The following is a 27989-nucleotide window of genomic DNA, read 5'->3' as shown; positions in this document are numbered from 1 at the left end:
GGTAAACGTTCGTGTTCTTTCTTATCCTCCTCCAACTTCCGTTTCCTCTTAAATTCTACCGTTCCCGTTTCTTCTCCTGGCGATTCTCGATCCTCCACCACCACCCACGAGTTCACCCTCTTCTTCGTCCGTTCGTATTCCTTTCCCACGCGTACAAGTTGAATCCGTGCCGCTCTACCCCGCTTTCAACGAATCCGCGCGGAAATGGGAAGAACGTCTGGGCCAGAAAATAGGGTGTGAAGATCAACGAGAGGGGATACGCGTTACGTTCAACCGAAATCGGGTGACTGGGTACTGTTCCTTTGCGAGAACAAGGGTACCGAGTGTTTACGTCTTCTACTTTTGTTTACCTTCTATCGGATACTCCGATGTCATGTGTGTTGTTGTTGTATGGGATAGGGATTGACAAAGATCGATGCAAATTTTTGAATATGGAACGTTTGGTATTGTTGCAGGGGAGATGCTGGTAGACTTTTGGGTGTGATGTTGGGGGAGATAGTAAACTGCAGGGAAGAGTGGGGATGTAAACATTCGTTTGTCTTCTACTTGTAGATGTGCGATACGTGTTTGAGATAGGATTTGACAAAGATTGATACAAATTTTTGAACGTACAATGTTTGGTAGTGTTACAGAGAAGCTGGTATATAGTAGTTTTGAGATAAGGGTTGACAAAGATCGATGCAACTTTTTAAACGTAGAACGTTTGGTATTGTTACAGAGAAGCTGGTAGAGTTTTGAGATAAGGGTTGACAAAGATCGACACAAATGTTTGAAGGTAGAACGTTTGATACTGTTACAGAGAAGCTGGTAGACTTTTGAGATAAGGGTTGACAAAGATCGACCCAAATTTTTAAACGTAGAACGTTTGGTATTGTTACAGAGAAGCTGGTAGAGTTTTGAGATAAGGGTTGACAAAGATCGACACAAATGTTTGAACGTAGTACGTTTGATACTGTTACAGAGAAGCTGGTAGACTTTTGAGATAGGAGTCGACAAAGATCGACGCAAATTTTTGAACGTAGAATGTTTGGTACTGTTACAGAGAAGCTGGTAGACTTTTGAAATAAGGGTTGATAAAAATCTATGTAAATTTTTGAACGTAGAACGTTTGGCACTGTTGTGGGGGAGCTACTAGACTTTTGAGATAGGGGTTGACAAAGATCGACGCAAATTTTGAACGTAGAACGTTTGGTATCGTTGCAGGGGAGATGCTGGTAGACTTTCGGGTGTGATGTTACGGGAGATAGTAAACTACAAAGAAGAGTGGGGATGTAAACATTCGTTCGCCTTCTTCCCGCAGATGCACGATACGCGTATTCGAAGCGACCACCGAGAAGAATATCGGAAATCTTCCAACGACGTTTACTGCTTTGTTGAATAACGAGGAGATCTCGCGAGAGCGAGAGAACTTGGCTCGGAGTTGAAAATTACTTTCGCGGCACGATGCTTTTCTCGTGTACTGGCAGAGGCACCGAGATATCGAGCCGAGCCTGCTGATAGCTGGTTTAATTATTTGTTTGTTTACGGCCGCGAATACTTTGGTGTACAAACGAAAAGTAAGACAAAGGCAGCTGGGTGTAGGTAAACAAAGACTGGGTACGAAAGTAACGCGAGAGCTGCAGAGCTTTTATTTTTCGCATCGATGATCATCCTTCGATACGATCGATTAATCGTGATTCGAAATACAGCGAAATTTTTGGATCTGTTCGAAATTTTATACTTGAAAGTAATATTAAAGAAACAGACGTAATATTAAAGAAGGTTTCTTTTCCAGTAACTTTTGGAAAAGAACTTTCCCTTAACCTAAGATATTTTTATGTTCTCGATAAACTTACTTTAATCGAACATCAACGAACAACCATTGTCTGTAATACAGTGTCTCGTGCAGAACGATTATAAAAGTCCGTGGTAACCAAAATGTTTAAGAATTACGCAGAATTACATCGCATTATCTAAACCTGGAACACTTTCAACCTTACACACCTGTGCGTCCATAACTTTAATGCGTTTGAACATTCAAGAACAACAACACTGTACACAAATAACGCGAGCTAGAATTGGACTTTGGATTACCGTACTTTCTTTTAATCGTGTCTTACAAACGAGATATTATTCGCCGAACGAATTCTGTGAAAACCAACGCGTTTTCTCTTACGTTAAATTTCACAGAGAAGGAAATCGCGAGTGCAGAGAAAAGAAGTTCGAGAACATTTCTAATCGATCTCGATCGAACACTCGGTGTTTCCATCCTCGTAAAGGGTAAGATTTAAAGCACGTTTCAAAGGTCAAGAAGGTGGAAGACTGTCAACCACCTGTTTCTTACCGTGACCGTCAAGGTTGTAAACTCGAGAGACAATGTCTCGGGGAGCTCACTATTGTCTCGAAGGAAAGTACGTTGGTCTGGTACGCAGATGCTCCAGGGCGGAAACTTTCCTCCTACGAACGTACCAAAATTCTTGTTTACGAGACCATACGACGACAAACGAGTACTGGGTCCTCTAAGACCCTCGACTGAGACCCCGGCTCGCTACGTCGGTGTTCGTGTGCACGCGGCGAGGGTTCGAAAAACTCGTGAAACGGTAAAAGGTTCGTTCATCGATCGGTGTGAATCGAAACTGTTGATAGAGACAGAGTGTTCCGTCCACTTACGGTTAGACACGCAATTCATGGCCTGTTCTCGAGGAATTGAAAAATGGACCACGCTCGTTACGATTGATTATGACCAGGCTGTTTCGACGAGCGAATAAATGCAGTCGCTTTACCGCGCTCGTCCATTAAAATTCCATTTGCCAATGCGGGTCGTGGCCCGTGAACAAAAGCGAGACTACTTTCTCGATACCGAACGGAATATCGAAAACGATTCCTCCACATCGACGCCAAGGCACGATCGATTCTACGAAAATACGAAATTTCGACGCGAGACTCTACCATGTTTCGCGCGACCCAAAACCTGTCGTTTTCGTCGTACGACGAATGATCGATTCCGTTCGCGAAAAGGTGTACTTGTAAAAATAATCGAGTATTTTTCGACGCAACGTAAACGAAATAACTTCTCGGGAAATTGGAGCGCAAAGACGATCGAGCCGACGTAAGAATAAACGAACGAGAGAATACACACTGGCGTTAAACGTTAAACGAAAATATGATTCTCAATGTACACTGTTGCACGGTGAATATTATCCATTCGTTTAACGTTTCTTCTCCGCTGAGAGAAGGAAGCGACGATTTAAAATATTACGGCAATATCGCGACGTATTTTATAGCTTAAGAAAAAAATTAATATTCCACTGTCGTTCGTGGAAGAGCGACACGGTAACGAACGCGTTGAAAATAATTTACAGCCCTTCGGAACGAGTTTCAGAAGCGCGAGCTACCTTCACGGCGAAACCTAAAGCTGCTTTATCCTGGGAGTACAATTTCGCCAACGGTCTATGCATTCCTGAAATACCAAAATTGTGTAAGTAACGGTATAAACTCGATTCGTGTCGTTCGCTCCGAAACGATTTTCCATTCGATTTCCCTCACCGGTATCGATATCTCGTAATCCACGATCGTTTCTCAACAAACACGAGGTTCCACATCCGAAATTAAATAATCGAGGATATTAACTCGATTACGCCTTTCGTTCTAAAACGATTTCCCGCCCGATTTCCCGCCACCCTCGAACCGCCCGGTGAATCGTCCACGGTAATTTTACAAACATTCCACGCGTCCTCGGGAACCCCAAAGTCGAATAATCGACTATATTGACTCGATTACGCGTTATTTCGTTCTAAAACGATTTCCTGGTCAATTTCCCCGGCACGAGCATCGGTATCGCGTAATCCTCGAGGCGCGATCACGCGTGACACGGTATCGCGGTGGTTCCACGCGGTCTCGTCCCCTCCCTGTTCCAACGAATGAACTTCATCCGCGTGATTATCGCAAGTGACCGTCTCGGTGGACTTGGTACGCTCGCTAGGCGTGCGCGCGTAATAATAATTTAAGGCGACGGCTCGAAGAGCCTGTTCCCCGTAATTTCATCGGCGTCGGTAAATCGCTTTACCGGGCATGATGTATTTTGACGAGCTAATGGATATCGCGTACAGATTATCATGCTAAAGAGACGTTAATTAACACGTAGCCCGTTGTAACGGCCGCTTACACCGGTCACAGGCGCTCGACCGATATAGATACGTCCACTCGGTCCATGGCGACCGGTGAGCACCGAGAGGCACCTACCTACCTACCTACCTACCTACCAACCTACCTATCCACCGTCCAGGAATACAAACGGTGGACGGCCTCGGGGCTATCGGGCACGAAGCTTCCGCGATACGCGCAGATTTCCCCGTTCAAAAGAATGGAATTACGCCGGCGATGCTTTGTCCCGGCCGAGCCGGGATGAACCCGTAATCCGATTTCCTTGACGAGAACAATTATAAAGAGTGGCACCGCATTAATTCTGTCGAGCCCGGGTTCTCGCCGCGAAATTGCTTTGCAATTGGCCGCTCGATATAACAATCCGTTCGAGGCGACGCGTTGTATGAAAAATCACGGACCGAGGTAAAAATCCCTGGCGGAGGGTCGAAGAAGAAAAAGAAAGAAAAAAAAAACACGCGAAACGGAGAACGTACGAGAGGAAGCGACGATCAGCGACTCGTATTTGTAAACGAAGTTCTCCGCGATCGGTGAACGCGGTCGGAAGATTGGATACGGGCAACGATACCGAGCAGGAAGTTCGCGCCGTAGTTCAAACTTAATCGGAAGCGAATTTAATTTCGTAACCCCCGTCCCGGCACTCCGTGCCGACGGATCCGTGCTCGTAATATTTGCACGACCGCGGAATCTGAAAAAGGAACCTCGCGGGAAATAGTCCCTCGAATCTGCGAGCGGATCGAGAGCATTGAATGATTTTTCTTTTCTTTCGCGACGGGAGTGTAACTTTCACGAACCCGGGAGCGCAGAGGTGTTGTTTCACCGTTCGAGTTTATCGAACGTACGCGTTTACGTTGATAGAAATGGAGAATTGATTCTTTTCAATGGAAAACTCCGCACGATGGAACACTCCGCGTCGAGATACGATCGTATCGGTAGAGAGCCCGCAACGGAGTCGATGCTACTCGCGGTCTCGACCGCGACTCGACGACGTCACCTGCGCGCGACTCGAGGCGCACGCGCAGAACGCGCGGTCAACTTCACGAAACAACGTCCTTTGACGTCCCGCGTACGAACCGGCCTCCTGTAAATTGTTGTCGCCCGTCTCTCGGTAAATTCCGGGCGTAGAAACTCCCGTGACATTCGCGTTATGCGAGGAAGTTGCACACGGTGAGCCGACGTGCGTCGCGCGACTGCTCACCGATCGATCGACCACCGGCCCGAAGAACGAATCGGACGACTAATCGCGTGTTCCTTCGAGCATCGCGTTCCTAACGAATGGAAAAAAGGGGAAAAGGCGGTCGGTCACGAACGCGAGAAGCTGCGAATACGAGGAGAGCGGGAAGAGTTTCGAGCGGAGAAAGAGAAAGGAAGGGGAAAAAAAAGGAAAAAAAAAATGGTCCGACCGGCGAATCGATCCGACAGCCAGCAGCCAGAAGGTATGTACGTACCTCCATGCCACGTCGATTTCTCCATCGCACCCACTTGTTGAACCCCGGTCGCCAATATTCGACGAAGTACTCTTCGGTGTACTCGACCCCGTGGCCGTTCCCGAATCTACCCTGGGTCCTGGTAGACGTCAGTATACGCGGACTGTGCAGATTCACCTCGAGGTGCTCCTTGCCCTCCTTCGTGACGATATTTTTCGGGCACCAGGCGCCACCGCCCTTGTCTTGTCTCAGCCTGGGGAAACCGAGGAATTACGCCAAGAATTATTACGACGTTCACGTTGAAGGGAATATTCTCGAGCAAATATTACACATTTACCAGGGAATCACCTACATACATACATACATATATACAAAGAGAGAGAGAGAGAGATACATACATGCATACCGTACGATAGGAAAAATCTTTTCGCGCATCCTCTCGCGAGCTACCGATACGTAGGTTGTTCATTGAATAAGCAATAAAGGCAATATTTAAAAGTAGTCTCTCCCTCTCTTGGGATTCTCTCCTCTATCTCTCCAATTACGGGAGAAAATATATTCTATCTTCGCGCCTCTTCCTCCTCCTCTCCCCCGTTTCCCCGCTTCGTTCGGTTTTTCCAATACGCGACGCGTAAAAAAATAATTAATGGATCCTCTTTTTCTCCCGGTCTCGTTCCGCGCGCTGGTTCCACATCGGTATCGATGGAAGCTGGAGGGGGTTGCGAAGCGCAAGGAGAACGGTGGAGGGGTTGGGGGGTGGGTTGTTCGTGTATAAATTAATGACACCGGGATTGATTTACGAGCGATCGTTTAAACGGAGGTTTTTTCACTATCGATTTCGAGTTATTTATAATCATTTATGTGTATCGAGCAGCCTTCTCGCCATAATGGCTTTCGACGGTGAGCGGCCAGGTCGGGCCGCGAGCTCGAACGACGTAAAAATAAGAGAGAGTGACAGCAATCGGTGTTTAATCATCGCGCCCGGTTCTGACCCATTTACATCGTCGCCGAGAACAACGGGGCAAGCAGTTTCGATTGCGAACCCACCTCGCTACACACACGCACACACGCACACACACACACATACCCCTTCTACATCGCGCCACACCCGGGCTGCACGGCATTATTATGGATGTTCCGCTCGGTGCACTCGCGCGGCTTGACGAGCGTAACGCGTTCAATCTTCGACGAGTGTTCCGGCTGAAAAAATTCTCCGGGGAACGCTCGTTCCGGTGCCACGCGTCGCGGCGACGCGTATTCAAGATTTTCGACGTGCCGCATCGATCCACGGGAACCGTACGCGCAACGAGGATTTAAGCGGTCACGTGTGCGCGAGAATGGAAAAAAATAACAGTTTCGGGTTTTCGCTTGTATTTCTTCAGTACCTGCTCCTGCCGGCTTTTTTTATTTTTATTTTTACCGAGAGAACGGTCGAGGAGTATGTATTTCTTCGTACGTGTAATTCACCGCGCCAACGTTTCTCAATGTGTATTTCGATCCATTTTGCTCAACATTTGTACCTCGATCGGAAGAAAAATGGCTTTTCAATTCGTGGATAACTCCGAGAGATTAAAATTAGCGAGATTTTGGAAAAGATAATCAGCGAATAGTTAGAGGTCTTTTTTTGGGTCAAAGAAACTGTGAGAGTTATACGACGCTATTTTAGTTCATAGGGAAGATTGACGTGTTCTTTTACGATATTTATGATTACTAAGTTGGTTCCAAGATTGCACGATACGCGAGACTACTTTTTCTTTTTAATTTCAGAGCACGTTCTTTCGAAAAGCAGTCTACGAACGAGGAACCTTTGCAACTGACCTCGCAAAGTAGGTGCTTCGCGGTCACTAGTGAACAGATCTCACAGTTTTCGAGCTTCCTTCTTTACATTTGCATCACAATTCTTACAAAAACTCTACACTTAATCGTACACCTTTATATCTACCTGGTAGCGAAAAAAACACACCGAAATACCTCGCTTCGAATTAAAATGTCCATCGTGTTGTAAAAAGTCGATCGTCTAGATATTTCTAACGCGTTTCGTTCTCTCTCGTCGCGGCTCGTTTCGTGGCAACGCGCCTCGCGGTGATGAATGTTACGCATTTTTACGAATTTTTCCCCCTCGAAATTTATGCAAATCGTCCTTAATGCCCCGGTGGCTGGCTTCGAACCGGCACGATGGCCGGAAAAAGATACATCGAATGCCTTCTACGTAGAAGAAAAAAAAGAAACGTTCCAAGACAGAACCACTCGTATTTTGCATACCCGGGGCTGCTCTTAAAGCGCCTGGCCTCTTAAAGGCGAGCACGCGCGCGATCGCGAACGATGTGCCCCTTCCCTCGATCCCCGAGCAAAAAGGAAACAAGCGGTGCTCGCGCGAGAACACCGAGGCCATAATTTCGGGCACGAAATGCGTTTTTAATTCAGTGCCCGGGGAATGTGGCCCAGATGCATACGGGATACACGGACGGTGCACGCTCGACAGACACGGGTTAATGCATACGTGTGCGCGTGTAATTCCGGCTAAAAATAACACGGCCCGATAACAAGATCGCATTATGTACGGCACGGAGATTCTTCGCGCGATAAGAAAGCCGGCGGAGTTTAATTTTCAGCTCTATTTACCGTGCAACGAGCTTTCGGAATTAAGGATATCGGCGAACGAGTACAAGAGGGGGCGCTCCCCCCGTACGGGGGACTTGTTATCACTCGCAAGAGGGGAGGTGTATAAAGAGGGAAAAGTTTCGAAGTGACTTACTGGCCGCGTCCGCGATACAATTTCACCGATTTTCGAAGCTCGTTATCACGGTAATCGTCTCGAAATGAAATTCTTTCACCAACCCGGATACCTTTTCGCTTCGATATTGCGCGCGGATTCCCCCCTCCCTCGCCAATTAAAATTAATGAAACCTGACCTACAGCGCCGCTGGGTAAACCGTGGTCCTGACAGCTTGTAATTCTTTGTTTCGCTTTTGCAACGCGCGCAACGGTCATAATTTGTTGCGATGTAACTACGGAGATCCGAGTGCGGCGAGATGAGCAGTTATCGGTGAACGAATTGAAATTTCTTTTATCGCGTATGATACGATTTTCAGGGAGTTTTTCAAGTCGGTGGACGTTTCGTAATTTTGTTTTTAGTACTTGCTTTTCGGGTCGTTCAACTCTCGATGTTAACTGGCTGATGGGAAATTAATTGTAGGGTGTAGAAAAATCGAAGGTGATTTTATTACGAGAATGGACGTAGGGAAAGTTTAATATCGTTGAAAAATTAAAAGAAATTATGTATGAAGTATTATCCGCGGGAAAAGAATTCGATTCGTGCGATAGTCGGGAGAAAAATCGAGGCGATGGAATTAGATGTCCTGTGTAAACGAGGGTCCTGTTTAACGTTGTTCTCGAGTTATAATCAACTTTGTACTTTGGTAATTCTTAATCGGTCAATTTGTTCCTGGACAATGTTCCATGAGTGAAAATTTTACCCGTGCTATTATTCGATCACCGACAACAATTCGGTGTAAATGTCCAGGCTGGGATAATTGACGATAATGCGATCGAACCTGTTATCCTTGATGGGAGATTAACCGGTCAATTTTATGTAAATTTCTCGAGTAATCGATTGCACGAGTTATTGGAAGAAGTTCCATTAGATGTTGTACCGTCGTACGTGGTTTATGCATGATGGTGCATCGCCATATTTCAGTCGAGTTGCTAGACAGATCTTGAACGAACGATTTTCTAACGGATGGATAGTTCGTGCCAGACCGATTGCCTGGCCTATTCGTTCCCCGAATTTTAAATACGCAGTATTTTTATCTCGGTACCTTTCGAAAGTAATCCCTTATTCTAGCGTTGAACTAATTCCAGTGTTGAAATATTTCATCAACGTAGCTCGTATATCAGTACCGAAGTATGACTAATAACTTTTCCCTGTTCAAGATTATTTTCATGCGGTGTCGTTATGAAATCGTTAGATTTCTCTTTGAATAATTTACAAGACGATAGAGGAAGATACATGGAAGAGAAACACCATGTTCCATATAAACGCAATTTTCGAAAACTTGTACAATAATTTATTCTTTAAAGTAATATTTATTTAAGAATACACTCTATGCAACGATTATATATAATCTACTCTGTACGCAGAAAAGGTTGAATCAAAAATTTAAAGACCATAATAAATATCAAAATGAATAGAAAATACATACTGACCGAACCCAGATCTACAAATCATTAACATTCAATTCTATAACGAGTTTCGAAAAAACGAGAATTATTAACTCGCATATGGAGCATTTAATATCCACCAAAAGTAACTAAAAAATCTGCTGTAACGTTGACCAAATCCGAGTAAAAAATTTAGTTACATCCAACTCTACAACAATTTTCGAAGAAACGAAAATGATTAGCCTGCGTACATAGCACGTATACCCAGGAAAAGTAATTAAAAAATTCTCGAACTCGTGTCGAAAATTCACTTAGAACCAGCTCTGCGAGCAGTTTCTAAGAAGAGATAATCAATTGGCAGATTGGACACGGGGCGATAATCGAAAGAAGAAGTTCCCCGTGATAAAAACATGGAGTATCGCGAATCGGCCGGTTTACTTTGGACATTTCCCGAAGGCATTGGCCGCGAGTGGACGTAACTGTCGGCGTACCCTGTGGGAGCTACACTCCGATCTGGATAGACGCGTGTATGCGTGACACAAAGCGGCAGAGAATCTCCATGGAAATATTTCAGCTGGTTCGGTCGTCGAGCACTATCATACAGGCGGCATGCCCGCATGTAAACAATAGACCGAGCGAAACCCACTGAAAGCGTTTGCGGTTAATTAGGCAGCAATGCTGTTAACAATGTCCTGGCTTCATCCCTGCCCTCCCCTCCCAACCCGTTTTCGTCTATCCGCAGACCGACGTCGCGCAGCCGAAATTCCCGGCAACGTAGCTGCCTCAGTCAGGATTTCATCCGAATAAAGTTATCACCGACCTTCCTTCGCCGGTTGATTCCGTGATCGCCTCGAGGTCGCTAATTGTCTGCCCGTTTCACCGGGTTAATTACGCGAGCGAGGAAATTAGCCGCGACGTGGATCGTCCGAAAATTTCGACGACACTGGCCCGTGCAACTCACCCGCCCAGAGGTTTTTACCGTACCTCTACCACAGATGACGAATACTTCCCGTTGAAACGCGGGCCAACGATTCCAACTCCCTCGTAAACCTATTAACGTGACGCACGAGTGTCCAATAGCGTCCGGTTGATAGATTCGAGAGTTCCTTTATCCATTTCACCGCGCGTTTCGATACGACGCTACCGACTTTTATCAATTTCGAAAATTCCCGCGCGAGGGTATCGGAACCGAAGATCGTGGATAAATGGATTGCTTCGTCTCGCGGCGTGTACGTGTGCCTGTACGCGTGCACGGTGTAACCTTATCTAGGGTTTTCGGTCGATTGATCAGAGTATCGTAATTGTTATTTAACTAACCAGATACACTGAACGTTTAAAACTGTTTATCGCGTTTGGAATTCACCGGAACGGAAATTGTTTATTTCGGGGATTCCAAACGATCGATATTTGTAAGATCTTTAGCATAGATTTTAGATTTGTAGAGAGATACTCCCTTTTCCATTGAGAAGGTATTATCGTTCCGAATTAATTCATTGGAAAGTTGCTACATAAGCGACAGAATGTTAGAGTATTTCTGACGTAACTACCGTAAATGAAAACAAGTCGAACGAAACCTGATGGTATCTTGCGATAGTGTTCGCGCGTCTCTGTCAATAACTTCTAATAAAAATAAACACGCGCGTCACTCCGATCGGAAAATCACCGCTTTGAAAAGGTACGTCGCTCGACTGCGTATATACAATAGCGTACGCGTACGTAATCGTCTTGAACGTATTAATAGGTTCGCGAGATCTCGTCTACGAGCACAGCTACATTGACAATCGTTTCGCACCAACGTGGAGAAAATCGTTGATGGTACGACACCGTCGCGAACGGTGTAATCGTTTTTTAAGAAGCATACGTTCGGTAGCGTTTACGTAATCGGCTCATGGCGGGCAAACAAGTTTAAAGTGGCTGGTACGATACCGACTCCGTTACAGCAGTTCCTTTCGTTAATAGCGCCATCAGCGTGGCCAGATGCTCCGTAAGTTGGTCGTAATAACGAAAGAAAATGGTGCTCGAGGAATCGTAGGAATTCCCTCACGTGCCTTCCCCGAACCGGAAAAATTTGTAGCTGGGGAAACGCCGGAATCGCCACGTTTCGGGTAGGAAAGACGTAAAAGAACTTCGAAATGTACCGGTTAAGGCCCTTCGAACCTACCCCGAGTTTTTAATCATAAACTTCCACCGGCCCTCGTAAACAGCGACCGTAACAACCGCGCGTAACTTCATCACGGTACTCCGCCATCGAGTAATATTCTTCGATATTGCCGAACGGCGGACACCTAAAAAAAATTACATCGGTGGAATCTTCGTTTCAAGAGCGTCCGATATTGCGTCACTTATTCTCCGCGGAATTGAAAGGGGCTTTCGATTTAACGACCATTTAAGATCACGGTTCCGCTGTTTTACGGAGAGTTTTATTATTGGCGAATACACCTGATCGAGACGGCCAGCCCTCGAATAAAGTTCTTCGAGCGTTGAGTACTCGAAACGTTTCGTGGACCTTGGGAGTGTTGCGAGTGGAAACTTGGTAAAGGAATGAAGTGAAGTATATACTCTATTTCTGAATGAGATTATTATCTTCATTTCGGGTTATACTTGAGTAATGTAGGGAGAAAAAGAAATCTGAGTAGGCGTTGATCTTGGAAGTAATAGTTAGTCGTGTTGGATCAGACATTTGGATCGGCCTCTCGCAAAGCTTGTAACTGAGCAAACGCTATTCGATGCTAATCACATTCTACTTGTCGATGTTACTATATTCTACCGAACTCGAAACGGATCTCCTTTCCATTTTACAATAATGGCCAATAGATACAGAAGAGCAATATTTAAAAAAAAATACCTTCTCGCGGTAACGAAAAAAAATATCAAAGTTCTCTAAATTTGTTCAATACCCTTCGACGATAACTGAGTCCATAACGATAGTGTACATTTCTAAGTATGCCCGTGCGATCGATACAATCCTTCGAGTACACACCAGGATGAACAATCGTGAACTCTACGAGAAAGAAGACAGACCTAAGAGATACGTTTAACAAAAGATACGTTTAATTCACTTTCTTCGATCCCCAAAGAAACTCTCCAAACTCTTGCCTTTGGGTAACAACGCTTAAAAATTACACCCTAGGAATCATCCGATGGTTCCTCCCTCCGATTCGAAAAAACATCGTCAGTCCCCGCGAGCCATTTATTTATCGAATCGAAGGTGAAGGGTGGTCCAGAAGCTTTCAGTTTCACGCGCAATTAGGACCGAGGCCTCAATGTTTTACGGTGGAGCTCCGTTATCGGGAGAATTCTAATTTCTGGGGAATTAGTTACGGAGTTCGATCCTAATAGGAAGCCAATAGTCCCGACGAAATGTATGGTAGCGGCCCAGCAGCCAACCGACCGAGCAACCAGCCTTATGGGTTGGGTGTTCCAAAGTAGCCTCTCGGAGAAATGCGCCAAAGTGGAAGCCCGGCCGACCAGAGGCATTACGGTGCCTCATCAGTCGAAAGGTGCATTAGCATTGCTAATGACCTGCGATCGTTACCGGCACACGCCGCAGCAAACCATCTTCGCCGCTCCGCTCCGTCTGGAGCGCGAGCGTTTGTTATTTGAAAATGGGCCACCGCGGCCGACCGTGATGCCACCACCTCGAACGAGCGTTACAATCATCCACGCGATGACGCGAACATCCACGTATCCGCGATACATCCGGAAGATTAATCCCGGATCTAAATGTTTTTATTCGCGAGACACGTATTACACGTTTCGCGTGCACGCGCCACCTTGCGAAAAATACTGAAAACACCTCCTCCAAATGTAATTTCGCGGGGAACGTGATCATCGAACCGGTTTAATTAATTTATACCGGTTTCACTATTTTTTTCGATCGTTGATCGTTCCGTCGTTCGACCGTGCACGCGAGATAAAACTTACAGTGCAATTTCGCGGTTGTTGGCTCCTCTCGATGAAATTTCACGGGAAGATTTTGCGGTTTTTGTTAAATTATTCTTCGATTGGTACTTTGATCGGAAGGTTCGAAGTTCGTAACGCGACGAGACGATTTACGGGTCGCTGTTTGAACGGATTTAATCGCTGAGAAACGATACATCGCGAGGACGCAGCAGGTGGAGGGAGATCCGAGGATAAGAGTCCCAGTTTATACGGATCGTAAAATCGTATGAAAGTTGAGAAGAAAAATTTAATTTTATTGCAACGGTAGTCGTGAGATGTTTGCTCTAACGCGAAATAGTAATCCTTTGTAGTCCGAAGTACTAAAGTCGGTGATAATTCTAAAATATTACACCCAGTTTCTAACTCTCCTAGTTATTCCCGGCTTCCGTGAAAGTTTCCGAGTAATTAGGGGGTGATCGATTATTTTCAACCGTGGAATCCCCTGCATCGGATTAAATCCATGGAAAAATTTACGCGACCAATTAATTCGTAACGATACCACCCCGTACACTTGGCCGGAGCGATTCAAACCGTATTAAAACGAGATATTCCAAATCCATCTTCTCCGTCTCTCGTGCCCATATTTCAAAGATCCCTTGGTATTTTCGAACGCGAGACTTCTTTCCACGGAATTATGAAATAATATCGTTAACGAGGAGATTGATAACATCGGGACCGAGACGATCGGTCCGGAAATACGAAACCGAAGAGAATTCAATCCCGGCAATTCGATTCGCCCGTCTGGCGCAATTCTCATGTAAACTCGAACCTCTTGCCGTTGAAACGAATTAAGAAAGTTATTTAATATCGTTCGTTTTGGAACGATCCGCTCCGTACGATGAACACAAAATTGCGCCACCAACGATCCAAGCTTTAATCGAATAATAAATCCGACTCGCGTTCACGGACGGTGGTGGGGAACACGAAATAACACTGATATAAAACCAATGCAATCAGCAATTTTTAAGCAAGAGGAATCGACGGGCACGGTCAAGTTGGTCGTCTTACTCCCGGGTTCGAGTGGCGATATTCAGGACACGGCCGCAGACCTCTCGCTTTCTTTTATTATCCGGTAGCGTACGTGCAGCTCGACCACTCATCGCGACCGGGCGAACGAGAGACCGAGCCCCAACGCCCCGTCCCACGGCAACGGGAGCGTTCAACGCTCGGTAAAAACTAATTAAATTTTTCCATAATACGGCAATTTCGATGATAACGCGGCAGTCCGTCGAGGGAATTGCGAAAATGCTTGAAAAAGTCGAGCGAGCTACGGGGAAAACGGTGCAACGTTACAGGACGTTACGCTGTACCGTGTGAGCATTTCGTCGGGGAGGGATTAATGTTCTCGCTAATTAGACGCGAAACGACCGACGATTACGTTACGCGACACCCCTCCCTCCCCGCTACTTCTACCCGGAGAAGACGAAACGTGCCGTGTGGCGAAAACTGTGCTCGAAAAATATGTATTTCGGCCTAACGAGCTGGCCTGTGCGGTGACCCGAAGCCCACGCAGCAGGGTAAAGCGCTCCAAAGCGAAGCCAAAGTGTTCCGGATAAACTTGTTTGGAAAACAAGTGTTCGGGAAGCGGCGAGCGCGAAATAATGAACCGAAACTACGTAAATTGACAACAAACCGCGGAAAAAAAATCGCCGCGGACGCGGTATCGACACCGAGACGGTGGGACCGCGAGAAACGAGTTCAGGGAGAATTGATTCTCGAATCGCTAAGCTTGAGGAGATCTCGAAGACACTTTCTAATTTTGAAGTCACTTGGTTTCTGATTTTTAAGGTACTTGTTTTCTGATGATTGCTTTCTGGCGATTCGAAGCTACTTTCTGACCTCGAAGCTGCTTACTTTCTGATCTCGAAGCTACTTACTTTCTGACCTCGAAGCTACTTACTTTCTGACCTCGAAGCTACTCACTTTCTGACCTCGAAGCTACTTACTTTCTGAACTCGAAGGCACTTACTTTCTGACCTCGAAGCTACTTAATTTCTGACCTCAAAGCTACTAACTTCCTGACCTCGAAGCTACTCACTTTCTAACCTCGAAGTTACTCACTTTCTGATCTCGAAGCTACTTACTTTCTGACCTCGAAACCACTTACTTCCTTACCTTGAAGGCACTTACTTTCTGACTTCGAAGCTACTCACTTTCTGACCTCAAAGCTATTTACTTTCTGACCTCAAAACTACTAAATTCCTGACCTCGAAGCCACTCACTTCCTGACCTCGAAGCTACTCACTTCCTGACCTCGAGGGTACTTGTTTTCTGACCTCGAAGCTATTTACTTTCTGACCTCAAAACTACTAAATTCCTGACCTCGAAGCCACTCACTTCCTGACCTCGAAGCTATTCACTTCCTGACCTCGAGGGTACTTGTTTTCTGACGATTCAAAATCGTTAACCAAAAAATAGAGGGACTTTTGAGTAACGTATTCTTACGTCGTTTAAAATTCTTCAATTAAACGCCGATAGTGAAGCCATACTCTGGACAGTTTTTTACCTGAAAATCATGGTTTCTCGCGGTCATTGAAATACCATCGAAGATATTGTTTCTCTTTATTGTCACCTTGATCTTTAATCGCGAAATTTCAATTCCATCTTAGAAGAAACACGTCGGAGCTCGGATAGAAATAATAGAAACACTTGAGACGAATCGTATCGTGACTCATTTGAACGACGCTTGACACGAGCGGTATAATTATATCGAAGTACGCGTTGCAATGTTTTATTACGTTCCACTAATATTCCACCGATTACATCGATAAATGGAAATGAGCGGCTGTTGTCGACAAGACAGGTAACGAGCTGTTCGACGACGATTGCTCTCGAGATTTCAGAGAGATACGTTGTTCTATTCCTTGTTCGCTAATTTATGCATATCCCGATAAATGTCGCGCCGTGACCGAAATAACGCGCGGCGCTCGGTTACGGTATTATTAAATATAATGAGCGATGCACCGGCCGATGTATTTCGAATTAACGGTACGTGATAAAATCTATTAAATATTATACGTCGTATCGTCGATAAAATGTGATCTTCTCCGCGTTAATTCGAAGCAGAGAGGAGACACGGACGATTCAACATTTTGGTTCTTCGAACTGCATTCGATGTTTTTGTTTTTCGAGCTAGATTCAACGTTGTGAGCGTTTCACCGGACGCGTATCACGTACGTGGCAGATTTCGCGGTTAGGCGTGAACGTTGAGCGTTCCAGACGAAGGGGAAGAGATCGAGTGGATGTTCGGGTTAGAGTATCGGTTACGAGCGTTGAGACGGATTTCGAGAAACGAAGGTACAGAGGGTAGAACTGAGAAGTTATTAAAGAGAGAAGGACGGTATTGTATTTAAAGCCATTTGTATACATAATATACAATATTTATCATCGAGATGAAACTCTTCTCCTTGACCAGTTTTAATATTACTTTATAATTGTAGGGCAGATCGAACGAATTAAAGGCAAAGAAGTTCCGAAACGTGTGATTGTAGATCACACGGTGGGTTCTACATCGAAGAGACAATTTAATCCCTCAATGCTCGTTCTCCGAACGCGAACGATAAACACTGTTCCTTTTCACCGGAACTATCCGCTCGAAATTGATTAAATAATACGGTTAAATTTACACTTCTCGCTCGCTATTTAAATATACATCGCGCGACAATGTACTCGTGTTTTTTCAAAGGATCGACAAAGTGTAACTTCGGGTCCTCGTTGCTCGAGTTCTTCCGGTTAATGCTTTCCGAGGCTTCCGCGTATAAAACGTGTCCGTTTGCAAAGCTTTCGTACGTTTCGCCGGATTACAATCCCCCTGAAGTGCGTCTTCTGGTCGGCGCGTATTTAAATTGTTTTCGGTCGCGAGCAACCACGCTCGAGCGTACATTTTCCTCGAGAATAGCTCGGACTTACGCGTCTCGGGCCAATATTAACCGTGTCTACTCCATCGTGATTGGATACTCACGTGCTCGTGATTCACCGTTTGCAGAGAGGGTTCGACAGACGACGAAAGAAACAGGAGAAACATTTTATCCTCGCTACGATATACACTACCGTTCAAACATTTCCGGAATTGAGAGTGGTCGGAAATTTTCAACCTTCCTCTTTTTTTTTCAATCATCTTTATTTTTTCAATCGCGTTCCGGTGGAAAAGAACGTTCGAGGAAATTCGACTTAGGAAAATGAAATTAGAGAGTTCGACCTTTAAATTGTACTCCACGAAGATCACCTTACGATTACTTTTCACGAGATCGCGACACTTCAAAGGTCGACTCTATTTCTGTCGAGCGATCGTCCCAATTTCTGAACAGTAGTGTACTTAAGAACAGAAATACTCGATTATTTTCACTGTGCAATCGTTGCAAAAGGTGGTCATTTCTTGCACGATCATCCTGCTCCCGTTGTCGAGCAAATTGTCAGATTCCATTTACTCGAAAAACAACGATCCCCAATTTTTTATTTCTAACATTTCCACACACTGGCAAATCACGACGGTATACCACCGCACACGACTCACAGGTCGCGTATACATTTCGCGAATCGCGCGATCGTTCGCGATTACTCCGATGCAAATCCTTCGAAGCCACGGGATGTACCCGCGGTATCGATTGCATGTACTTACAATGCGCGCGGGTTGATTTATCGCGTATCCAACGACGCGGGCGAAGAAACGGCGCGTAGACGACGCCACGTGTTGCATCTAGCCGCGACTCTTCGGTGAAGAGTCCGCGTAACGTTGCGATCGTCGACTCCGGGCCACGATCACGGATCGTTTCGAAAAACCGAGGCGAAGGCACGGAAGAGATCGGTATTATCGACGGAGTGACGTCGTGGCTGGCCACGCCCACTCTACCCCCTCTCCCGTGACTCATCCAATCTCGGTGCGCGCAAGTTGTTTCGCAGGTCAACGAGTCTTCGCAGTTTGCTCGGTCGATCGAATATTTTCGATGGACTATCATCACGGGGGTGTGGGACTGCATGCGCGGCGACACAGATTTATAGAGAAGCGGCGGGTTATGGCGTGCCAATGCGAGCTCGCTGCCCGTGAGCGAATATATATATATACACGCGGGGGTACGCGTTCTTTCACGCTCGCGCGCCCACCTGTCCGTCGTTCCGCTTCCATCGAAACCCTCTCCTCTCTCTCTCTCTCTGGCTCTCTCTCGACCCCTCGTGTACCCGCGCGATGCCTGCGGGAACGGTTATCGAATATGCCGGGAATGCCGCCACCGAATATGCCATCAGCCAAATGATCCGTGAAAATTCCGGCTGGCCCCCGGTGCGATTTTACGCGAGCTCGATCGCTCCTTTTTTACCTCCCCCCGGAGCTTGGCGCGAGCGAACGTTCCACGTTACGTACGCGCGCACACGCGCCCATACGGATACGTATTCGTGGAAAGCACGAGTTGCCTCGGTCGAAGAACGACGAGGAAAAAGCTCCACGGGTGTACTATACCGGTGCCATCGATATTAAAGCTTATACCGAATGACAGCGATGCCCGATGGAACGGCACGGATTGATTTTGCTTCCATTTCGAAACGATCCCGTGGATCTCGATACGGGAGCACTTGTCGATAAATAGAGCCGTTCCCCGCCCACCCTCCCACATCCTCGCCCCCTTTCTTTTCTCTATTCGTCTCCGTTTTCCGCCCCGTTTTCGGTGAATCGTCTCGAAAACTCGCGATTCGCGAGACCTCGCGTCGCCGTTACCACGAAATGGAAACGTTTTTAAGCCCGACACGCGAACGCGTGAGATCGCTACGTCGAAAGTTCGATCGACGAGTTGTAAAATTACAAACGTCGCGCAAACGCGCGCGCTCTCGATGCCTACGTTCCAAGAGGACCGTCCTTCCCGTAGCGAAAGGGTTGAAAAAAGAAACAGAAGAATGGCGGTGTAAGTTCTCACGGACGATACACGCTCACCACGTGACATTTCCACGCGGATTTGCCTCGACGTGCCCCGGCATTGTCCGTCTAAATCTTTAAATCGGATCTTGCCTCTCGAATCTATTAGAGGGGAAGCAAATGCGATTTTTTTTTTCTTTTCACTTCTCCATTTTCGTCAAGCCATCGCGGCCCATCGACCCTTCGAGCATCCGGCGGTGAGCGACGCTACGGAGCCAACGAGCAATCGAGTATCCTTTTTCAAAGTCCGCCGTTAAGGACGATAACGCGGATAAAAAAGTGTGGGCTTTACACATTTATAACGTCGCGCCGCGTCCCCTTATCGCCGTCTACGGCGTACACACCAGCCACCGCCATCGTCGTGTTACAGATGGCAGGACACATCCGGGTCGATCCCCGCGACCGAGCTTCCGCAAGTCAAACCCAATCTGCAAATGGGACGATCCTATTTTCGGCGTTCCGCCGCCGCTTGACGATCGGTCTCTTCTGACCCTTTCATGCGGGTTGCGGGCGAACCTCCGCTCGCGGTTTCGTGCAACGCAATGTCGCGGTGTCTTTTATCGAGACCTGATTTTCCTGGACAATGCGTCCGTTCGATGCAAGTGGATGCGAGTGGAAAGCAGCGGCGTCCATTGTCGAGACGAATGGAAACGAATCGACGTAGCGAACGTGGATCCAGGAACGCGCAACGAACCGTACGATGACGTACACCACGTATCGAGGGATCGAGATCACTGGGGTGTTGTTGTTTCCACGATTTCGGAGCGTGTGGCAATCTTCTTATTTCGGAGTACGAATCAACGATTGAACAAGATCGAACAACTTAGATTTTCCTCGAAGCGAACTTTCCTCGAAGAAAACACTCGCAGAGGAAACTCGATCCGTCTAAACGGCGCATAATTCATCATCGTCGGAACCAGTGCCTCGACGACCCGGTTGAATCGCGTTCAACGCGCAAGGAACTGGAGAACACTCTCGCGGAATAGTTCGACAGAGACGATCGTGCTTCGTATTGGTCCAGACGCGATAGGGATTCTTCTCGGTACCGAGGCGATTCCGGTTCAAAGTTCCATCAGGTGATAACACGTATCCGTGGAAGTAATCGAGACTCGTTCGACCGTGAGAGTTTACAATAAATCTGGTCGATCGTATTAATGCGCGTTTTTGTATCCGGTTCGGTGTTAATTATCAAATAGACATCGGTCCGTTGGTACCGGTAATTGTAACTAACCGAGCAACGAGAGACTGTATCGTTCGCGAAACGTACACCGTGTTTCCCTGCGCGTTTATTACAACGCGGTAATATAATTCTACGAAGCTTTGGTAACTCGACGCTTTTCAATCCCCCTCTACGTGGATCGGGACAACGGCGAAACAACTGTAACACCGTGGTAAAATATGGTCCTCGGTCGCGTAATAAGAGGTCCAAGGAGATCGATTTTACGATAGAAAGACACGCGTGCACGGATATCTCGCGAACGGAAACGCGCCACGGAGACGTATTCTCGGTCGTATCGCGCGATATGAAGTCTTCGGCCGGAAACACCGTGAATGTAACGACGATCGCAGCTGCTCGCGATATATAACGTGGATCCGGTACAGAAGGAAAACGATCGGGTTTAAAGCATTCGCGCAGAACCGACCGAGATCACGAAAGTCTCCACGGGTTGAATACGAGCAACGGCTCGGCTTCGAGACACCGCCGGCTCGCAACGTTCCGGTAATTTATGTGACCGATTTGAATAAATTTTAAGGAAAAGTTTCCACACCGGGCCGAGAACCACACCCTCCTCCCCCTCTGTGAATAATTGCAGTTTAATCGAATGCTTCGACTGTTCCAGTTTCACGGTGGAAAACAAAAAGGTGGCCGCCGAACCGACACACGGCCGAAAAGTTTTCCGCTGAGCGGTGGCCAGCGCGGATTCAGCGTCGCTGAGAATCGCGCGACCGGCCATATTTCAACGCGGACACCACGCGAAATATGCCGTTGACTTTGTCCGGGAATGAATATTTGTCTCGCGGGCCACGTTAAGCGCTTCGACGTTTTATCGTCGCTACACCACCCCCGCCCCCGCCCCCTGGTACACGCTGAAATTCGTCGTTGACGACTTACACTTCCGAGCCACGCGATGGAGGCACCGATATCGGTATTAAAGCTCCGCGTTCGTTCTCGGGGATTTCGCGTTTCCCTGGGATTTTGCCGACGACAAAGGGCACGGGGAAACCTCGACGGAAAAATGGAAAAAAAAAATAAAAAGAAAAAAACACGTAGAAAAAATAAATAAACAAACGACTGCAGCTATTCGAGAGAGCGCCGGATAACGAGTCGTGAATTGTGCGTTCGACGGTGTACTTGGGGAATCGGGAGCCCGCGACGCGAAATAAAACGATAGTCGTCGACCAAGTGTGTCCTTCGTTGTTTGTAAATTTCCACGCGGGAGTGGCGCGAACGATGAACAATTAGAGCGTGTAACGCAAACGTTGTTACGATGTAATACAATTCGGCGCGTTTCTTTCACGAAGACGTTAACCAGCGAGCGTGTACCTAGCGAGGGTAAATGGAATTAATAAAATTTCAAAGACGAGAAGCGTGCGGGTTACGTGTAAAGTTAACGGACAGGGTATACCAACAATTACCCGCAAGAACCGAGTATTAACCGCGCTCCGCGGATAAAGTGGGAAATGTAATTTAAATAATACACGCTTCGAACTTTACACGGGTAAAATTCTTTCCGTATCGTGCCGTAGGGGTAATTAAAATTTGGTATAGCATCGCTCTCCGTCTCGACGCGAATAGGCCAATTTTCCTTGGAGAGAATTATCGTTTTTAAACCTCCGATGCAATTTTGTTATTTTTCTATTCTCGTCTTGTTTCAACACGTAGAACACACCTCGTACCCTTTGTGCCTCGTGTTCTGGCCCACGGTGCATATTACAGAGATATCAAAACTCTCGAAAGGGGAACATTTCGTTACTTTCGCGCAAAACTTTCTAAGCGTAATATCAGACTAGAGTAATTCAAGGCTGAAAGTATCTTTAACAAGGTACGTGAAAATTGGTCGGTGATAGAAATCGAATCGTCCGAATGTGTAAAATTACTAAGAAAACTAAGAAAAAGACCTTCCGTGGATTAGGTTTCCCTTTAATTATTCACACGTGTCAAATACAGGTTCGTTCGAAAGGAAAGACGAGGCTCACCTACTTTGCGTCGTCTACTTCATCCGAGATCCCCCACCGCGTCCCACCTCGAAGATCAGTTTGCCCAAGTACAAAGCTTTTCGTCGTAGCACGCGTATAGTATAATGAAAGCTTCCATAAACCAAAGCGGGGGCAAAGTTTCGGCTCGTCGTACATCAGAAACGACAATCCGCAAAAGTCATCCCCGACACGACCGGAAACTCTGTTCGTCGTTGGCTCGTACGTCGAGATACGTGATTCCTCCTTTCATGCGACGACAACTTGCCGCAACAACTTCGGGGCTCGTTGTGCCGACGCGAACTTCCACGCTATCGCGCGAAGCCTAAAATCAATCCCGCGAGCGAGCGCACCTTGGCCAAAGTTTTCGAGAGACGCTCGCACCGAGTCAGTAACGACGTCGTACGGGATTCTTTCGCACAGTATTCGACGCGCGAACGCCGTTTATTTGCATGCAATTTGCGAAGAACAAACGCTCGTTCGCGAAATAGAGAGAGAGCCGTTAGATGCGACAACGTCGCCATCCATTCGGATACGGCGAAACGGACGCGAAACAAAATACGGTTGTGCCCCGAACAACGCGGAGGACACGTTCCTCGACCAATCCCGTAGGTGAAAATACCCGTAAAATTCTCCACCCTCTACCTCCTCCATCCAAGAATTAACTACGATGCGCGATCTACGCTAGAATTTTAGTTTTTTACGCACAAGATGTATTTGTACCTGTTGTATTTGTACCGTGTAGTTTTACGATAATTTGAGTTTGAGAGAATAATTGAACAGTAGAACAAGAGTATTTTTATCGGGGTAGGTTGAGGCATTTGTAAGATGAATTTTGGAATAATTCTATTAGGGAAAAGTTTCTATTTTTTAACCAATGTTTTTTTTGAAGATCACGTGAGGCAAGGAGTAGCCAAAATGGAGTGGTAAGGGTTAACAACGACGTCGAAGAAATAAAGAAAAATTATTCTATATAAATCAATACCATGTGTATTTCGTCTTTACTATTTTTATATCTGTTTACTACATTTCCGAAACGTCAAGCAAGACACGGTTACGTTACGTGCACGATACGTTCGCGTCAGTTGCTAAAGAAAACCCGAAGTAACCCGAACGCAGCTGACGTCACTAGCTATCCGTCAATATCCTAATACTGCTCGAGAAGCAAAGCGTCACTCCCAGTGTGACACGTGTAAGTGACAGTCAAATAGAAAAAAACACGCAGATTAACCCTCGATCTGTATTACACGACCTCTTAACACACTGAAAGTTAATTCTCAACTCATTCGAGCCTTCTTTACGAAGGTTTCTCAATTGTTTCGAATCAGTTCGGTTTCTATCCTTCGAGACACACAGTTCGCAACAGTACACACACATACATACACACATATTGCTTACAGTTGATTTCAGTTTTGGTTACAGAAATTTCGCGACCGGATGAAATTTCACCGTTCGATAAAATCGAGTCGCTTTAAATCCAATTCCGCCGTCAAACAGACGCAAATCTGCGATCACCGCGCATCGGTGACACCAGCCACGGAAGCGTACACAGTGACGACGAAGATGGATTCGAGGAACGCTAAATTCTCGAGTTCGAAAACTCACGGAAAAGGGCGACGTTGGTGGTGGTGGTAGCGAGCAGCGAGCGCCGAGAACTCGATAAGGCAGACGCGGCGCGTCAGCGATGATTGCAAATACAATTTCGCGTTATCGTTAACGAGAATTTCGTCTCGGTTGCTCAGGGTTCCGCGTGCGGGGGTTGGGAACAGGAAGCGGAATAAAGGGGAACGCGGATGCCTCGATACGTAGTCGATACTCTCGGGGCGAATCGGGACTGAAAATCGTGGAACGTGCTCGAGCCACACGCTCGCGACTACCGCGTGGCGGAGCGGAGACCGGAGAGGGTACACGTACGCGCAATACGAGCGGAGAGGGTACACGTACGCGCGCGATACGAGCGGAGAGGGTGTTCACACGCTCGTACGCGGAACGCGGAAGCGACGAAATAGATTTTCGTTATCGTCCGCGCGACGCCGTCGTCGTCGTCGTCGTCGTCGTCGCGACGGAATAATGCTCGGCCCGAGGCGGATCGACTGTCGAACTCCTCCGTCGAATTCGATACCTTGATACGGTTTTCGCTCGTTACTTTAAATCAGAAAATATCACACGCCCACAATACCCTCGATATCGTTTTTTACACCTCGCTCGAATTTTCCCGCGAAAACTGTTCCCGCCTCGGCGAACCGCGCGTCTCTCTCTCTTATCGCGCGAGACGAGCGTTCAACCCTTTACGAGCCAGTGGGAAATAGCCGCTCGGAGGAATTTTTAAACGCGTATCGGTTTATTGCCTTCGGGATGTTTTTCATTCTACGGGACGCGTGTCGATTTATTACCGATTGGATGTTTTCAATTTTCTGGAACGCGCCTCGGAGAATGGCGAACATGGTCGAGATCGGTTTTCGAATCAAGGTTCGAGAACGTGTAGCGTGGTTCATCGACTTTGAGACAAATTGTGTATCCAACGCGAAGAATGTTATTATTTGAAACGCTCGCGAGATGTTTTAACTCGACAATAACCACCGATCTGTTTCTTCGTTAGAAAATTGTAAATTTAAAAGTTTAATGGTATTAAAGTACTACTAGCGAATGTATACTTTTATTATTGATCGAAATTATAGGAATATCAATTTTTTCGAATTGATACGAATCGAGTATCGTGGTTGACTCGCGCGTATTTGCATCGATGAATTAAAAAATTGTTTTCGCTGCTCTGGCAATTGTACGAGAGCGATTTTTGCATTTGTGTATTTAATATTTACACAATGCGCGATAAAGACGTAGAATGGACAAACGAACAAATGCATGCTTGTCGATAAGATATAAAGTCTTGGTGACGACCACGTGTTGCGCTGTAACGACTACCACGGTATTCGTTAAATGCGGATTTCACTCTATGGTAATCGAACCCGCTCGAGCTACTTGACTTAACGATAATTATTTATCCGAAACTACGCGAATTGTTTTTCCATCGATTTACTCGTAGGCATGCAAATAGGGTTGTTTCCATTGACCGTGTGCTAGCAGCAGTTTCCTCGATGTTTGTTGTCAATTGCTCGTGCGTATCAAGTTTTGTATCTAGATACACCCTCGACGTTTCACTCTTATCGAGACAAAACGTAAACATCGTGCAAAGGGACAGCTGGCTTCAATGGGCACTGAAATAGTCTCAACCGGACAACTATTCGTACCAATGTTTTCATTCGTGTTTTGAAAACGAAGACGAATCGACTCATGGTACACATAACACATTTCGTGTAAAATTATCCCTCGAGTATATCGACAAAATTTCTCGGCTTCTTTCGAAGCACATTGTACATTTTTCTCGCGCGAATGTAAAATAAAAAGACGAATCAACCTATGGAACATATATCAAATAATCTCTCAAATATATACATATCGAAAAAATTTTCGAATTCCTTTCGAAACATCCTGTACACTTCCTTGAAATGAATTTAAATTTCACGTACGCGCAATACACGCAATACAACAGTATTCGTTCAAGACTATCTTCAGAGTGCGTTGAGAGAATTTCCATGCTTTAATTTCCTTTCGAAACAGCCTGTAAACTGTATTCGATAAAAAATAAACGCCAACTGCCGATTTAGCGAGGAAACGGAACGCAATTTACCCGAATGGACGGTAATTTTCTTGCGACGATCGCTGGTACAGCGGTTTTCGCAGCGTGGGCGCGAAAGGATTACATCTCGTTCCGGGCGTTATCGGAATATTGAATCCACATTCATTATCGTCACCGAAATTTCCACCATAATTTCTATCGCGGCGCTCGGCCGGAACGAGGGGTCTATGGTCGTCGATTCCGCGAATGATCCACGTTATTCCGCGCATTATACTTGCAAACGTTTCCCGCGAACGGGAATAAACCGTAAATGGGCGATTTCCTTCTTTCAATTGCGGGAAGAATCTCGGTGAAGAACGCGAACGTCGGCCCCGCGATTTATGGTAAGTATTGATATTCAATAACGTCCGGTACGTCCGTTCGGGCTGACCTTAAATAAAAGTGAAAAAAGTACGGGAACTTCGGAGGCCTTTGTACGAACTTTATGCACCGGGTGATCGTAAACCAACGCGTTTCGTCCTTTGGATACGTGCACGTAGCTTTCACTTTGCTCGATTTTCGATACTAATTCAAATCGAGGAAACTCGAGGCTAGAAAGAATTCTTTCCGGTGTAAAGTTGCTCGCGATGACTATTCATCCGGGATTATTCGCGAAATATCTGGGGTGGATGAGTGAACGTTGAGAGAGTCACGATTCGAAAGAGAATTTGAACACGTGTAATTTAAATCGATGTATGTGTACATATTGTTAAGGTGATTAGTAGAATAATTAAACAAAGAAGAAAAACACAATAGTCGAATACGTAAGAGTGATAGAAGGTAACATAGAACGTAACGCGTGTTATATAGTATGCACTTCGGTTTAAAATCGAAACGAAAGATTGTCATCGAATTAAAGCTTATCTCGTGCTCGTACGTTTCTTACATATTAAAGATATATAAACGCGAGATTGTAAGGTCTCCGCTCCTTTGGAAAATCGTTCCATCGACTGTACGATCGTTGATTTTCGTCGAGCTGGAATTTTACAACGTATCGCAAAGCGAGACCAGACCGAACTCTGTCTCCGCGTTGTAGGAAGTTTTGAGAGTGTACGTCAATATTTGAGGGAATGGAACGAGACCAAAATGTAAATAGAAACTGTTGCACGAATGTGGGTCGCACGTGTATGTATTGTTCCTCTCGAATGGACGGATAGACTAAAGTAGAAAAAGTTGGACGTATTTTTTCCTTCCATTATTTTTTTACTTTATGTATGTATATATACATATACAGGAGACACGCCCTTTGAGTGGCGAAAATTTGGTAGAATTCCGACGAATCGAGCGTATACAGTGAACAGGGAGGTTATCGGTACTTACGAATGAGAACGTAAATCGGAATCTTTGACAAGCTTTGGCAAATTTTTATAAAACGTGCATCGATAACGTGGACCGGATATTTCGCTTGTCTACCGCGATCTACGACGATCTACAGCGATCTACCGCGATCTACCGCGACATAGAAGCCAAGTTATGCACGGTCTGTATTCAATCTTGTACGGGGGTCTTCGTTCTGTGTAGGTACTGACATACATTTTTCGACCTA

The 27989-nt window shown here is 46.1% G+C and overlaps 1 protein-coding gene across 1 annotated transcript in view; it reads right to left on the bottom strand.

Moving 5' to 3' along the window:
- The window catches only part of Ddr (discoidin domain-containing receptor 2), a 256459-nt gene that overhangs the window by 97628 nt on the left and 130842 nt on the right, over positions 1 to 27989 (bottom strand). The window contains exon 4 of the mRNA XM_076314016.1: positions 5589 to 5820. Within this exon, the coding sequence (XP_076170131.1) occupies positions 5589 to 5820 (232 nt within the window). The remainder of the gene's footprint in view (positions 1 to 5588; positions 5821 to 27989) is intronic.

The sequence above is a fragment of the Ptiloglossa arizonensis genome, chromosome 6 (genome assembly GCF_051014685.1).
Source record: "Ptiloglossa arizonensis isolate GNS036 chromosome 6, iyPtiAriz1_principal, whole genome shotgun sequence".
Taxonomy (NCBI): Eukaryota; Metazoa; Arthropoda; class Insecta; order Hymenoptera; family Colletidae; genus Ptiloglossa; species Ptiloglossa arizonensis.
The sequence above is the reverse complement of the archived record's forward strand: the minus strand, read 5'-3'. Positions and strand labels throughout refer to the sequence as shown.